At 38.1% G+C, this 12,687-nt stretch overlaps 1 protein-coding gene across 1 annotated transcript in view; it reads left to right on the top strand.

Annotated features, from left to right (window-relative positions):
* Mrpl48 (mitochondrial ribosomal protein L48) overlaps positions 1–12,687 on the top strand; it is a 64,022-nt gene that overhangs the window by 43,569 nt on the left and 7,766 nt on the right. Inside the window, exon 5 of the mRNA XM_012517124.2 lies at positions 9–178. Coding sequence (XP_012372578.2) covers positions 9–178 — 170 coding nt within the window. The remainder of the gene's footprint in view (positions 1–8; positions 179–12,687) is intronic.

Genomic DNA, 12,687 nt, shown 5'->3' with positions numbered 1-12,687 from the left:
GTTTTCAGCCCAAGAAGAAGAGAGGAAAAGTGGAAGTGAGACCAATTAATTTGGGAACAGATTATGAATATGGGGTTATAAACATTTGCCTGACTGCATATGATATGACCCTGGCAGAAAGTTATTCTCAGTATATACACAATCTTTGCAACCGTCTCTCCATCAAAGTTGAGGAAAGGTAGGAAAGAATACCTTTAAATGGTATATTCTTGGTATAGGTAGTATGTTCTGCTTATTTTGCTTATTGAAATTTTTGTGAAATAATTTATAGGAAATAAAATTCACTTTTTTAAGATATATAATTTGCCATAATCAAAATAGAGAACTTTTTCATTGTCTCAAAAAGTTCTTTGGTTCCCTTGTATAGTTAGCCCTTCCGCCTGTGTCCCTAGTTCAGTTCTCTGGCAGCCACTGAGCAGTTTTCTGTCTGTGTTGATTTAATTTCTTCAGGATATTATGTAAATAGAATCACATGGCTGGGCATGATGGCACATGCATTCAGGAGGCTGAGGCAGGAGGATCACCATGAATTTGAGGCCAGCCTAGGCTACTTAGGGAGTTTAAGGCCAGCCTCAAATACATAGCAAGACCCTATCTCAAAAGAATGAATGAATGAATGAATGAATGAATGAATGAATGAATGAATGAAAAAACACAAATCACAAAGTATTTAGCTATTTGTTGTTGAAAAGAGCCTGGTGGTATTTTGTTAGATTTGTGTTGAATCTGTAGATCAGTTTGGGACAATTGAAATTTAACTATATTTCTCCATTTACTTGGGTATTCATTTTTTATGTATGCTTTGGATTTGCTGGAAAACTAGAATAAGCAAAATAACATTCACTAACCACTTACTATAAGCCAGGGACTTTGGAAATCTTACCTTAGTGTTTCAGATAGTATAGAATGTTCTGTGATTTACCTTAAATGATATTAAATCACACAGGTATAAATTCCTTCCCATTTTCTTCTTCCCTTTTTAATTTTTATTCACGTGCTGGCCCCACCACCAGGGCATGCTGAGGTGACGATTGAGACTGGACGTGGTAGCGCGTGCCTGTAATCCCAGCACTTGGGAGGCTGTAAACAGGAGGATCACTATGAGTCTAATCTATGCAGTGAGACCCTATAGACTCTGTAGACCCTGTACTAAATACAAAAAAAATTTTTTTTTTTACTCAATTTAGTGTGTGTGTGTGGTGTGTCCAGATCAGGCCACCCAGGGGGCAGGGCTGGCATGGCATGTGGTGCCAGGGATTGAACTGCGGTTGCCTAAGCAGGTGCTTTAGGCTGCTAAAGTATCTCACCAGCCTCATTAACCTAATTAAAAAAAAAATTTAAATTTCTGTATTTGATACACGTTCTTACTGTGCAGCTCAGACTTGTAGTAATCCTCCTGTTTTCAGCCTCCCCAGCACTGGGATTACAAGCACCTGGTCTCAGTGGCCAGCTCAGCATGCCCAGGGGCAGGGCCAGCATGGCATGTGGTGCAGAGTATCAAACCCTGGTCCCTATTCTTACCTAAGCAGGCGCTTAGTCCACTGAGCTATCTCGCCAGCCCTCATTCAACCTGATTATGTCAAGGAGAAATTCCCAGAGTGATGCTGGCATGTTCTTAACATTGATCTAGTAGTTCATAATCTGTAACCCAAAGGGAACCTCAGGCTAGGAATCTTTAGCAAGCATTGGTAGCTAGCTAGAATTTTATAACATTACTTTGCTTTCATTGTATTTGTTTTTAACATACCTTCTACTTGTGGCAGCTGTTACTGATTCTCCATTTATAGTTATAATATACTCAGGCCTATTGAGGTATAACTTACATTCAGTAAAACTCACTAAAAGCTTTCACTGAAGCACATAGTAAATACTAACTATCCCAGTCAAGATAAAGAGCATTTCCATAAACCCAACAAGTACCCTCCTGCCTCTGTAGATGGAGGTTCCTCTAACTCTCAGTTAACTACTGATATAATTCCTATCCCTACAATTTTGCCTTTTCCAGAATATCATATAAATGGAAAAATACAGTTTTGAAGTGATGACTTTGTATTCTATTACACTACTGAATTTGGTTATTAAGTCTATGAGTCTTTTGGTGGAGGTTTAGGGGTTTTCTACCTTCTTTTAAGGATAGAGTATCATGTCATCCACAAATAATGACAGTTTAACTTCTTCCTTTCCTATCCTTGTTCTTTTTATTTTTTTCTCTTATCTAATTGTTCTGGCTAATGTTTCTAGAACTATATGGAGTAAGAGTGGTGAAAGTGGACATCCTTGTCTTATTTCTGATTTTAGACTGAAAGCTTTCAGTTTCTGTCCATGTTGCATGCTGTTGGCTGTTGGTTTGTCACAGATGGCTTTTATCAGATTGAGATAAAGACCATCTCTTCCCACTTTCTGTAGGGTTTTTATCATGAATGGGTATAGGAATTTGTCAAAAGCTTTTTCTAGGGCCAGGGAGATGGCTCAGTAGGATAAGCGCTTGAATGGCAAATGCAAGGATCTGAGTTTAATCCCCGGTTCCGCCAAAAAAAAAAAAAAAAAAGCTTTTTCTACATTCACTGAGATGATCATATGGTTTTTATCCGTGGCTTTGTTAATATGGTATACTACATTTCTTGATCTGTGTGTGTTGAACCATCCCTGCATTTGTGGGATGATTCCTACTTAGTCATGTGTATAACCTTCTTAATCATTCACTGCATAGTGTTTGTCAGTATCTTGTTGCAGATTTTTGCAACCCTGTTTATTAGAAAGATTGGTCTGTAGTTTTTTGTTTTGGTTGGGTCCTTCCCTGGTTTGGGTATCAGGGTAATGCTTGTTTCTAGGAATGTACTTAAAGATTACTGCTTCCATTTCACTTTCATTAAAGGGTTTGAGAAGTAGCAGCATTAGATCTTTTCTAAATTTCTTGTAGCATTTAGCAATGAATTAATCAGGGCCTAGGCTTTTCTTTGCTGGTAGGGTTTGAATTTCATCTCCTGTTTAATTGTCTGATACTGGTTAATTTAGAATTTTTGTATCTTGATTCAGCCTTTCTAATTCCTGTGTATCTAGGGAATCGGTGTATTTCTTCTGTATTTCTATCATATTAGAATACAGGATCTTGAAGTAGATATTGATGATCTTTCTGTAGGAATTATGATTTTATGTTTTTCATTCTTAATTGCATGGATTTGAGTCTTTTTTTATATGGCTGGCTAAGGGTTTGTCAGTCTTATTTAATCTTTCAAAGAACTAACTTTTTGATTCATTAATTCTTTGTATTATTTTCTTAATCTCCATTGCATTTATTTCTGCTCTGCCCTTTGTAATTTCCTCCCTCGAATGAGCTTTCGGCTTGACTTGCTCTTCTTTTTCTAGAAGCTTGAGGTTTGACATTAGGTTGTTTATTTAGGTTGTTGTTTTACTGACATGGGATTTCACTGCTTTTACTGTGTCTCATAAGTTCCAGTATGTTGTATTGGCTTTATTGTTTAATTGTAGAAACTGTCTAATTTCGTCTATGACCATAGGTTGTTTAAGAAGCTGTTATTTGGGCTAAGGATATAGCTCCATGGTAGAGTGCTTGCCTAGCATGCACAAGGCCCTGAGTTCAATCCTCAGTACCACAAAAAAAAGAAAGAAAGAAAGAAAGAAAGAAAGAAAGAAAAGAAAAGAAAAGAAAAGAAAAGAAAAGAAAAGAAAAGAAAAGAAAGGAAAAGGGCCAGCCAGATAGTTCAGTGGATTAAAGTGCCTACTTAGGCAGACGCAGGAGCCAGGATTCAATCTCCGGCATGCTGTGCCAGCTGAGACGTACTGAGACAGTGGTTGAGCCTGGGTGTGGTGGTGCATGCCTGTAATCCCAGCACTTGGGAGGCTGAAAACAGGAGACTCACTATGAGTCTGATCTGTGTAGTGAGACCCTGTACTATATTTAAAAAAAATAAAAAATAAGCTGTTATTTAATTTCCAAGTGTTTATGAAGTTCTTATGGTTTGTGTTGCCATTAATTTTCAGTTTCATTGTGCTATGGTCAGATAATATGCATGGGATAATTTTAGTTCCTTTGCATTTACTTAGCCATGTGCTGTAAGGTAGTGTGTAGTCTGTTTTGGAGAATATCTTGTATGCAGTTGAGAAGAATGTGTATTCTGATGTTGTGGGTAGAACATTATAGACATCTACTAAGTCCATTTGTTCAAGAATTTGGTTCAGTTCTGATATTTCTTTGTTGCTAGTTAATCTGTTCTTACCAGTAGGGTATTGAGATCCCCTAATACAATTGTATTGGTGCTAATTTGATTTTTTCACATCTGGTAATATTTGTTTTAAATAGTTGGTTGTATTGGTATTTGTTGCATATATTTTTATAATTGTTATCTCTTCCTCTTGGATTATTCCCTTTACAAGGATGTAGCAACTGTGTCTCTGTGAATCAATCTTGACTTGAATATATTTTGCCTACAAATAGAATTACTTTCCCTGCTTTTTTCTGGGTTTGTGTTACATGAATTATTGTGTTCCATTCTTTAACTTTCAATATATATATATATATATATATATTTTTTTTTTTTTTTTTTTTTTAAATTAGATGTGTTTCTTGCATGCAGCATATTGTTGGATCTTGCTTCTTGATGCATTCTGCCAGTCTGTTTCCTTTGATTGGTGAATTGAGACCATTAACATTGATGATTATAGTTATAACTGATATGTATGGATTTTTTTTCTTGTGATGTTATTTTTCTGTTGTTGATTCCTTTTTTCCCCTTGTTTAATTGCTTGCCTTGGCTATTAGACTCATTCTTTTGGTTCATGGATTTGTTGTTCTTATTGTTTCTTTCTAGAATGTCCTTTTGAACATTTAGGAGTTCTGGTTTGGCAGTCATGAATTTCTTCAGGTGGAAGTATCTTTTATCTCCATCAATTTTGAAGATAGTTTTGCAGGGTGCACCTGAATTGGAGATTGTGTTTTCTTTTAGGACTTGAAATACTTTACTCCAGGCTCTCCTTGACTTGAGGTGTCTACTGTGTTGAAAAGTCTGCTGTGATTCTGATGGCCTTTCCTTTATAGGTGATTGGTGTCTTTTCTCTACAGTTTTTAATATTATGTTCTTGAGTTGAGTTTCTGGAATCTTGAGAGTTACATGCCTTGTAGTAGTTTTTTTGTTTTTGTTTTTTAAATCATGGATAATTGTAGTTCTGTATGCCTCACTTATCTGTATGTAAAATTATTTTTCCCTGCTTGGAAAATTTTCTGCCATGACTTTGGTGAACAGGTTTTTTATGTTGTTTGCATTATCTCCTGCTTTTTCATGGACTCCAGTCAATTTTGTCATTCTTCTTTGCATTATCTAGCAGCTGTTGGCTTGATTTTTTTTGTGCTCCCTTGCTATTTTTAATATTTCTTTTCATGGTCACTAAGCACAATTGTGTCTTCCATATATGATCTTCTGACCTCATGTTGGCTCATTCTGCTGTGTATACTTTTACTAGAATTTTTATTTTTCTTTTTGGTATTGAGAATCAAAATTAGGACCTCACACTAGACAGGCAAGTGCTGCATCACTGAGCTAAATCCCTGGCCCTTTCAGTTGAATTTTTACTCTCCTGGATATCTGTTTGAATCTGTTTCCTGGAGTGCCTTTCTTTCCTATATTGGGCACTGGACATGGTTTTCATTATTTTCCTAAGCTCCTCTACTTTTGTATCTGTATCTGCTCTAGAGTCCCTGTGTCTTTCATTATGGTCACCATCTCTGTAGTTATCTGAGAAATTATTTCTGATTTAATTTTTTCTACAGCCTCATTTGTCTGCTTTGTTACTTTTGCTGTTACCACTTCAGAGTCCAGGTGGCTGGCTTTTGGTTGTCTACCTCATTGGCCCCCGGGTTTTGTTTTGGAGATCTAGAAGTCTGGGGTTGTATCTTACTTAAGTGTCTTCTCACTTTCTTTTTTAATTTCTGAGTTGATGTTTGTAAATTGCCTCTGGCAAGTGGTTTTATTGCTAGTAGTTAGAACCCTTAGGAAATGACTACTTCTTAGAGATATAATCTTCCAGATGTAGCTGGCTTTAGGTTTTCAGTCTGTTGCAAAATCTTACATTTTCAATTCATTGGGGATGAAAAGTTACTGCCTATTTGGCCTAGCCCCTAGTTCTTTGGCACTGTCCTATAGTATTTTTATGACCCTTAGGCAATCTCATTCTTAGTGTATGTTATGGTTTGTGTATAGTTGTCCCCCCAAAGCCTCATGCAGTCTTGGGGCTGACTCTGGAGTTTGTGATTAATTATTGTGGGTGTGGATGCTGCATCTGTTGTGGGGCAGGTAATTTGCATTTCAGTGTAAGGAGGAAACCTCCAGTAACTGTGAGCTAAATAAACCTTTCCTGTCTTCATTTTGGGTATCTGGTATTTGTCCCAGCAACAAGAGAAGAGTAAGACAGCATACCAAGGAGAATAACTGATTTCAATATTATGTCACCTTGGCTAAAGTAGTATAATCAGCAATAACAAGAGGATTGAACACAGTCTAATCAATGATGGTGGTAACTTTTTTAAAAAAAAATTTATGTACTTGATACAGGGTCTCACTGTGCAGCTCAGACTCATAGTGATCTTCCTGTTTCATCCTCCCCAGCACTGGGATTACAGGCATACACCATGATGCCCAGTTTTAGTGGCTGGCTTGGGCATACCTGGGGCAAGCCCAGGGCAGCATGTGGTACCAAGGATCAAACCCGGCTCCTTGAGCTTTCCCAGACAGGTGCTTAGACCACTGAGATATCTCCTTGGCCCTGTGGTAACTTTTAGTTTGATACTTATGTGAATGAACTTGATTTATGGTTATATAATGAAACCTAAAACAAACCAGAAAATTGTATACAGTAAATATGTCCCCAGTCTGGTGATTTTACCTTCAGAGAAAATATAAAAGGGGCTATGAGGAAAAAAATAGAAATAGAAGAGGAGGATATTAGAAACAAGGCTGGAGAACAAATTAGGAGGGAAAGAAAGAAGTAAAAAAAAAAGAACAGAACTACTAAAAAAAAAAACCCCAAACTAGAAACAATGTTTATTCTCATAAAAACAAGAACAATCAATCAAGAAAAAAATAAAACAAAAAGAAATAAAGAGAAAGAAGAAAATAAAATAAATGTCCACTTCAGGGCGTGTCAAAATAGGCAGACAGAATCCAGATCCATGTTGATTAATCACAGCAATCTAGCTGTAGATTTACAGTGGGGTTGTGGATAATCGCAAATGTAGTCCCACTGAGGTTCTAGATGGTTTCTGGCTGTAAGGCTTCCTCCCAAGCATTGGGGTTAAAGGCACGGGCCACCATGGCCAGTCTCAATTGCTGTCTCAGAGTGCCCCCGGGGGCAGGGCCGCAGATCTAACCCCTGACCCCTGTGTTTGCTAAGCAGGCGCTTTAATCACTGAGCTGTCTGCCAGCCCTAAAGCTCATCTTGAGCTCTTGCTGATTTGAATTTAGTGCGGCTTCACACTAGGGACCGCCAGGTGGAGCTCGCAGCTCCTCTGAGTTCCTTTGGCCTCTCTCCAATATGGCTACCAGCTAATTGCCTGCTCCTGGGGGAGCATTTGAACCTGAATAACTCACCAGTCACTGCAGTCTACTGTGTCCACTGCTCCATTCCACAGCAGCGTTTCTCTCTGGACGGCTTTTAGGTCATCAGTTGTGACAAGTTCAAGCCGCCCCTCCTATGTAGCAAGCCAGGCCTCAAGGAGAAAAAATGCTGCTTGCCTTGTCTTTCCTTTGTAATGAGTTCTCGCTTTTTACTTTCCCTATGGAAAGTAAAAATTTTCCCTTCAGATCCTTGCTGTACCACATCCCTCTTTTCTCTTTCTCATGTTGCTATATTCCAGCATATAGACAGCAAATCTATATGCTGGACATATCTGCTATTCACCACTCTTCCTAGAAGTCTTTCTAGTAATTTTCTTTTTGATTCTGCCTTCTTTTTCATATTTTACATTCATTCATGTCATTGCCTATTTCAAGTACTTTATTGCTTTGGGTTATTGAGTAGCAATTTTGCCTTGAAAACATGTACCCAGTCCATCCACTGATTGAAAGGTATTTGTGGCCGGATGTGGTGGTGCACACTTGTGATCCCAGCACTTAGGAGACTGAGGAAGGAGGATCACTACGAGTTCAAGGCCAGCCTGGGCTGCAGAGTGAGTTCACAGCCAACTTGAACTGCATAGTGGGACCCTGTCTAAAAGAACAACAACAACAACAACAAAAAGTGTCTTTTCTAGTTTGAGGCAATTATGAATAAAGGCACTATAGATATTTACAGGTTTTTGTGAAAATAGTCACAATTTTCATTTCTTTAGACATATGATTGTCAAGTCAACTGGTAAGCATAGTATGTGTTTGAATTTATAAAAAACTGCCAAACTCCAGACCTCAAGACGAAAGATTAAACAAATGTAGCCACCTACTTCCCTAGAGGTAGACCTCAGTGATCAATAATCTAACTAGGTATTCATCACTTTGGAGAAGGCCAGGAAGTGTCACTAACCCAACACCCTACAGGAAAAGCCCCAGTTCTGTGTTCATGCCCATTGCTGTGATTCTCCTTCCCATTTGATCCCAATTTAATCAATTTTACCTGAGCAATTATACTTGTAATCGTACTGGTTGACCATAGTTTTGTCCTAGTTCATGCCCACCTAGCAAGTTCCTGTGTTTTTTGCCTTACCTCATGGTTTTGCTCTATAAAAATGTTGCAACAAGGCAGATTCCTTGGTAACCCACTTGGGTCAGTTTTTCCCCCCAATAAATAAATTCTACTAAAAAAAAAAAACCTGCCCAACTTTTAAAAAATTTCTATATTATTTTCTAAGCAGGAATGTATGAGTTCAAAGTTATTCAACAACTTGTTTATTTTTAAATGAATTTTTTATTATTTAGAAATTTTATTAATATTTTATTTCTTTGATGTTATTTCTATATAATACAGTTCACATCAATATTGGCATCTGCCAGATTAAATGAATTTTTAAAGTGAGTTTATTTTAGCAAACATAAATAATAGCTTAGGTAGTTTGCCATTGTGTATGGCAAGGTAGTACATGGTATAGTATGTGGATATGCAAATACTACACCTTCTTACTCCATAGATATTAGAGTACCATTTTACAGGTAAGGAAACTAAGGCTTGAAAAGGCCAAGTCACAGAACCAGTTAGTTGTCTGGAATTAAACCTCCCTAATTCTCATCTTTTAAATATGGATCTTATTTTGAGTCCTTAAGTCAAATTTGAACTTTTAAACCTTTATAACTTATAGTGTAATGCTAGAGTGCTTTTTAGAATGTTTGATAATAAGTTGTGACTTTAACTTTCACACCTGAGAGTACTTCCGTTCTTTTAAGCCTAAAATTGTGCTTTGTCTCTTTCTGATGCTCCAGAGAGTTGGTTGCTCCTTCCCACACTTAACGTACACCTCTATCATGTCACTTAATGCTGAGGCTGTAATGATCATTCACAATTAGTTCCCTTTCCCTGTAACTATGCATTCCTTCTGGATGAGGACTGTGCTCTTCTTTATTTCTATAACACCTGGAGCAAGACCTGCCACATGGGAGACATTCAGTCAGTCATCATTGAAAGAATGACAGACTCTTTTGGTTTTTAACACAGGGTCTCACTGTGTAGTTTTATAAATACCGTACGCTAACTGATTGTACCACTGGAGCTTCTCACTATAGTTTTATTAGACTGGCCTTGAACTTACTATTTAGTCCAAGCTGACCTGAAACTCAAAGTGATCTTTCTGCTTCAGCTTCATGACTATCCTACCTTGCCTGGCAGAATAACAGATTTTTTAATATGACTACACAATTTAGTTGTATTGCATATATTTCCTAGTGTTTAATAAAAGTACTTTAAACAATTGAGCCTCTTCTTGCTGTGTGGTGGGCACTATACTGGAGATTTTGACTGTAGGATCCTAAGGTAATTTCAGGGAGCATACACACATATAGTGCACATGCGCACACACATACACATGCACACACTGAGAGAAACAATTGTATAGTCATGCAGAGGGTAGTACATAGAAGATAAAGTGTAATGTTAACTGAAGATGGAAAAGTTACATAATAAACAATGCTTCTCAGAATAGCACTCCAAGATATTAGGACTTTATGCCAAAGTGTACATTAATACTTTGCTTCCTTCATCAATAAAGTCTAGCTATTTAGAAAGAAAACAAAGTTGTCTAGGGGGCTGTGCATATAGCTCAGTTGCAGAGCCCTTGTCTAGCATGCTTGAAGTTCTGGTTTCAATCCACAGTACCAAAAAAAAAAAGCTGAATTAAACAGTGTGTTTAGGAACTGGTGTACACTTCTCATTGGATTAATAACAATTTGTTTATGGCAGCTTGTCTCTGGTCCACACTTAAAAGTAACAGTAAGAATACAAGGTTTGAGGGCTGGTGAGATGGCTCCATGGAATAAGCGCTTCCCTGGCAAGCACAATGGCCTGAGTTCAATCCCTGGTAAAAAAAAAAAAAAAAAAAAAAGAATACAAAGTCTGGAATCAAACTGCCTGCATTCAAATTACTGGCAGTATGATACCTTGGGAAAATCTGACCTCACCTATGTTATACCCTCACTTTATAACATGCAGTCTCTGTCCTTCCAGTGATTTGCCTATGACTAGCCAGTACTGTTAGACTCTAAGGTCTGTAAGGGAAGGATTGCTTTTGTTTTTCTTCTTCTGTATTTAGGACAGGGTCTACAGGGTCTCACTGCATAGATTGGACTTATAGTGATTCTCCTGTTTTCAGCCTCCCAAGTGCTGGTATTACAGGAGTGCACCACCACACCCAGGCTCAGTCATTGTCTCAGTGCACCCTGGGGGCGGGGCCAGCACCTCTTTCTGTCATCTTTAGAGTCTGACCTCAGGATCCAGCCTAGCATAGTGCCGGGCACATCATAGATACTGAATAACTATTTGTTGATTTGGATTGAGTTTTCACCAGAATGGACATGATTCCTAGGATAGCAAAATGAATGATGTGCTGTTTTTGCCTCTTTTCTGGTTTTTTGCTCCAAATATCTCAGAGCAGAAAGAGCTGTTTGTTGTTAACAACTTGCCTCTCTGCATTGATTGAGGTCTTCAGACTATTGTATTGTTAGTCATTATCACTGCCCTGCTTCTCAGAGAAAAGACTCTACTGATTTTCATTTTACTCTGATCCATTTTCATTTTTTCTGTGAAGCTAAGGGGTGGAAGATACAGGGATGCTGCCAGTGACCTTGAGTTGGAATTGGGCTAGAAAGCAGTGTGTGGCTTTTGTTCTGTATTTGCTCTCCATTGCTGTAGCTGTAACTCGTTGAAGAAAGGGGTGGAAAAAGCTCTCTCCTGTGGGTCTCTTAATTGAGCTACATTCCTTTGCTGAGCAGCTGCCTGGAAGGATGGAATTCATATTCCTCTGGGAGCAGCTTCCCAGCCTGAGGTGGACCAGCTGTGGTGCTGAGAGGAGTGAAAGTGTCACTTGCTGCAACACTACTCTTTCATTTTTCAAAAACACTTTTTAAAAATTTCTTTAATATTTATTGATTTATTTTTGTGGCCCCAGGGATTGATCTCAGGTGTTTATACTAAGCTACATCCCCAGCCCATTTTTATTTTTTTATTTGAGGCGGGCTTTTGCTAAATCACGAAATTCCCCTTGCTACAGAGCCTCTTGCCTCAGGCTGAATACTGGGATTACAGGCATGTACCACCATGCCTAGGCTTGTTTTTATTTATTTTTATATTTTTCAAAGTAAGGTCTATACATTATGAGTTTCTAGTACCCCAGCAGGCCCCTATCTCCCTCTCCAGCTGCTGCTCTTCAAAGATAGCACTGTTGTCATATTGGGTTGATTGTTGAAGTTTCATTATTTCATTTTTTCCCTTGTTTCTTGCAGAAAATTGGAAAGCACAGAAAAATATAAAGAAAAATTACCTATTCTCTTATTACTAAATGACCTATTTTATTTTGAAATGGCTAGTGTTCCCTTAAATGCTTTTAGATAAACATAAGCCTCTTCTCTGACTTCTTATTGCCAATTGTTTGCCTTAAATGATAGAATATTTAGAAATTTGTGCAAAATTTTAAAAAATTAAAACTTTTTTAAAGACTTGGTTTCACTATGCAGTTTAGGCTGGGTATTTTGTTTTTGAAACAGGATCTTGCTGTATGGTCCAGGCTAGCCTCAAACTCACTACGAAGCTTAGACTGGCCTCAAACTTTTGACTCTTCTTGCCTCACCCTCCTGAGTGCTGGGATTACAGGTATTTTCTACCACACCTAGGTCAGGCTGGCTTTGAACTCACTTTGTAGCCCAGGTGACCTTGAACTCACAGCGATTCTTTTCCTCAGCCTCCTAAGTGCTGGGATCATAGGCATGTGCCAACCATGCCTGGCAAAGCATTGTTTTGGAGGGTGAAAAAGAGAAAGTTATATGGCTATGTGTATGTGTATAGGTTTTTATACACAAATTTATATATAGGCTGATTTCGCCTAAACTATTAAATCCATTTTGTGGCCTTAAGGTAAACGTTTACTAGTCGTGTACATAGTGTTGTTAATTGTTAGCTACACTGCTTCCCAATGATAAGAGCAATGGGAAGCTCACTGTGGCCTACCAGCATCTGAAAAGGTGTGCTCAGCATGTGTGTGTG

Source organism: Octodon degus, unplaced genomic scaffold (assembly GCF_000260255.1).
Source record: "Octodon degus isolate 3935 unplaced genomic scaffold, OctDeg1.0 scaffold00146, whole genome shotgun sequence".
Taxonomy (NCBI): Eukaryota; Metazoa; Chordata; class Mammalia; order Rodentia; family Octodontidae; genus Octodon; species Octodon degus.
The sequence above is the reverse complement of the archived record's forward strand: the minus strand, read 5'-3'. Positions and strand labels throughout refer to the sequence as shown.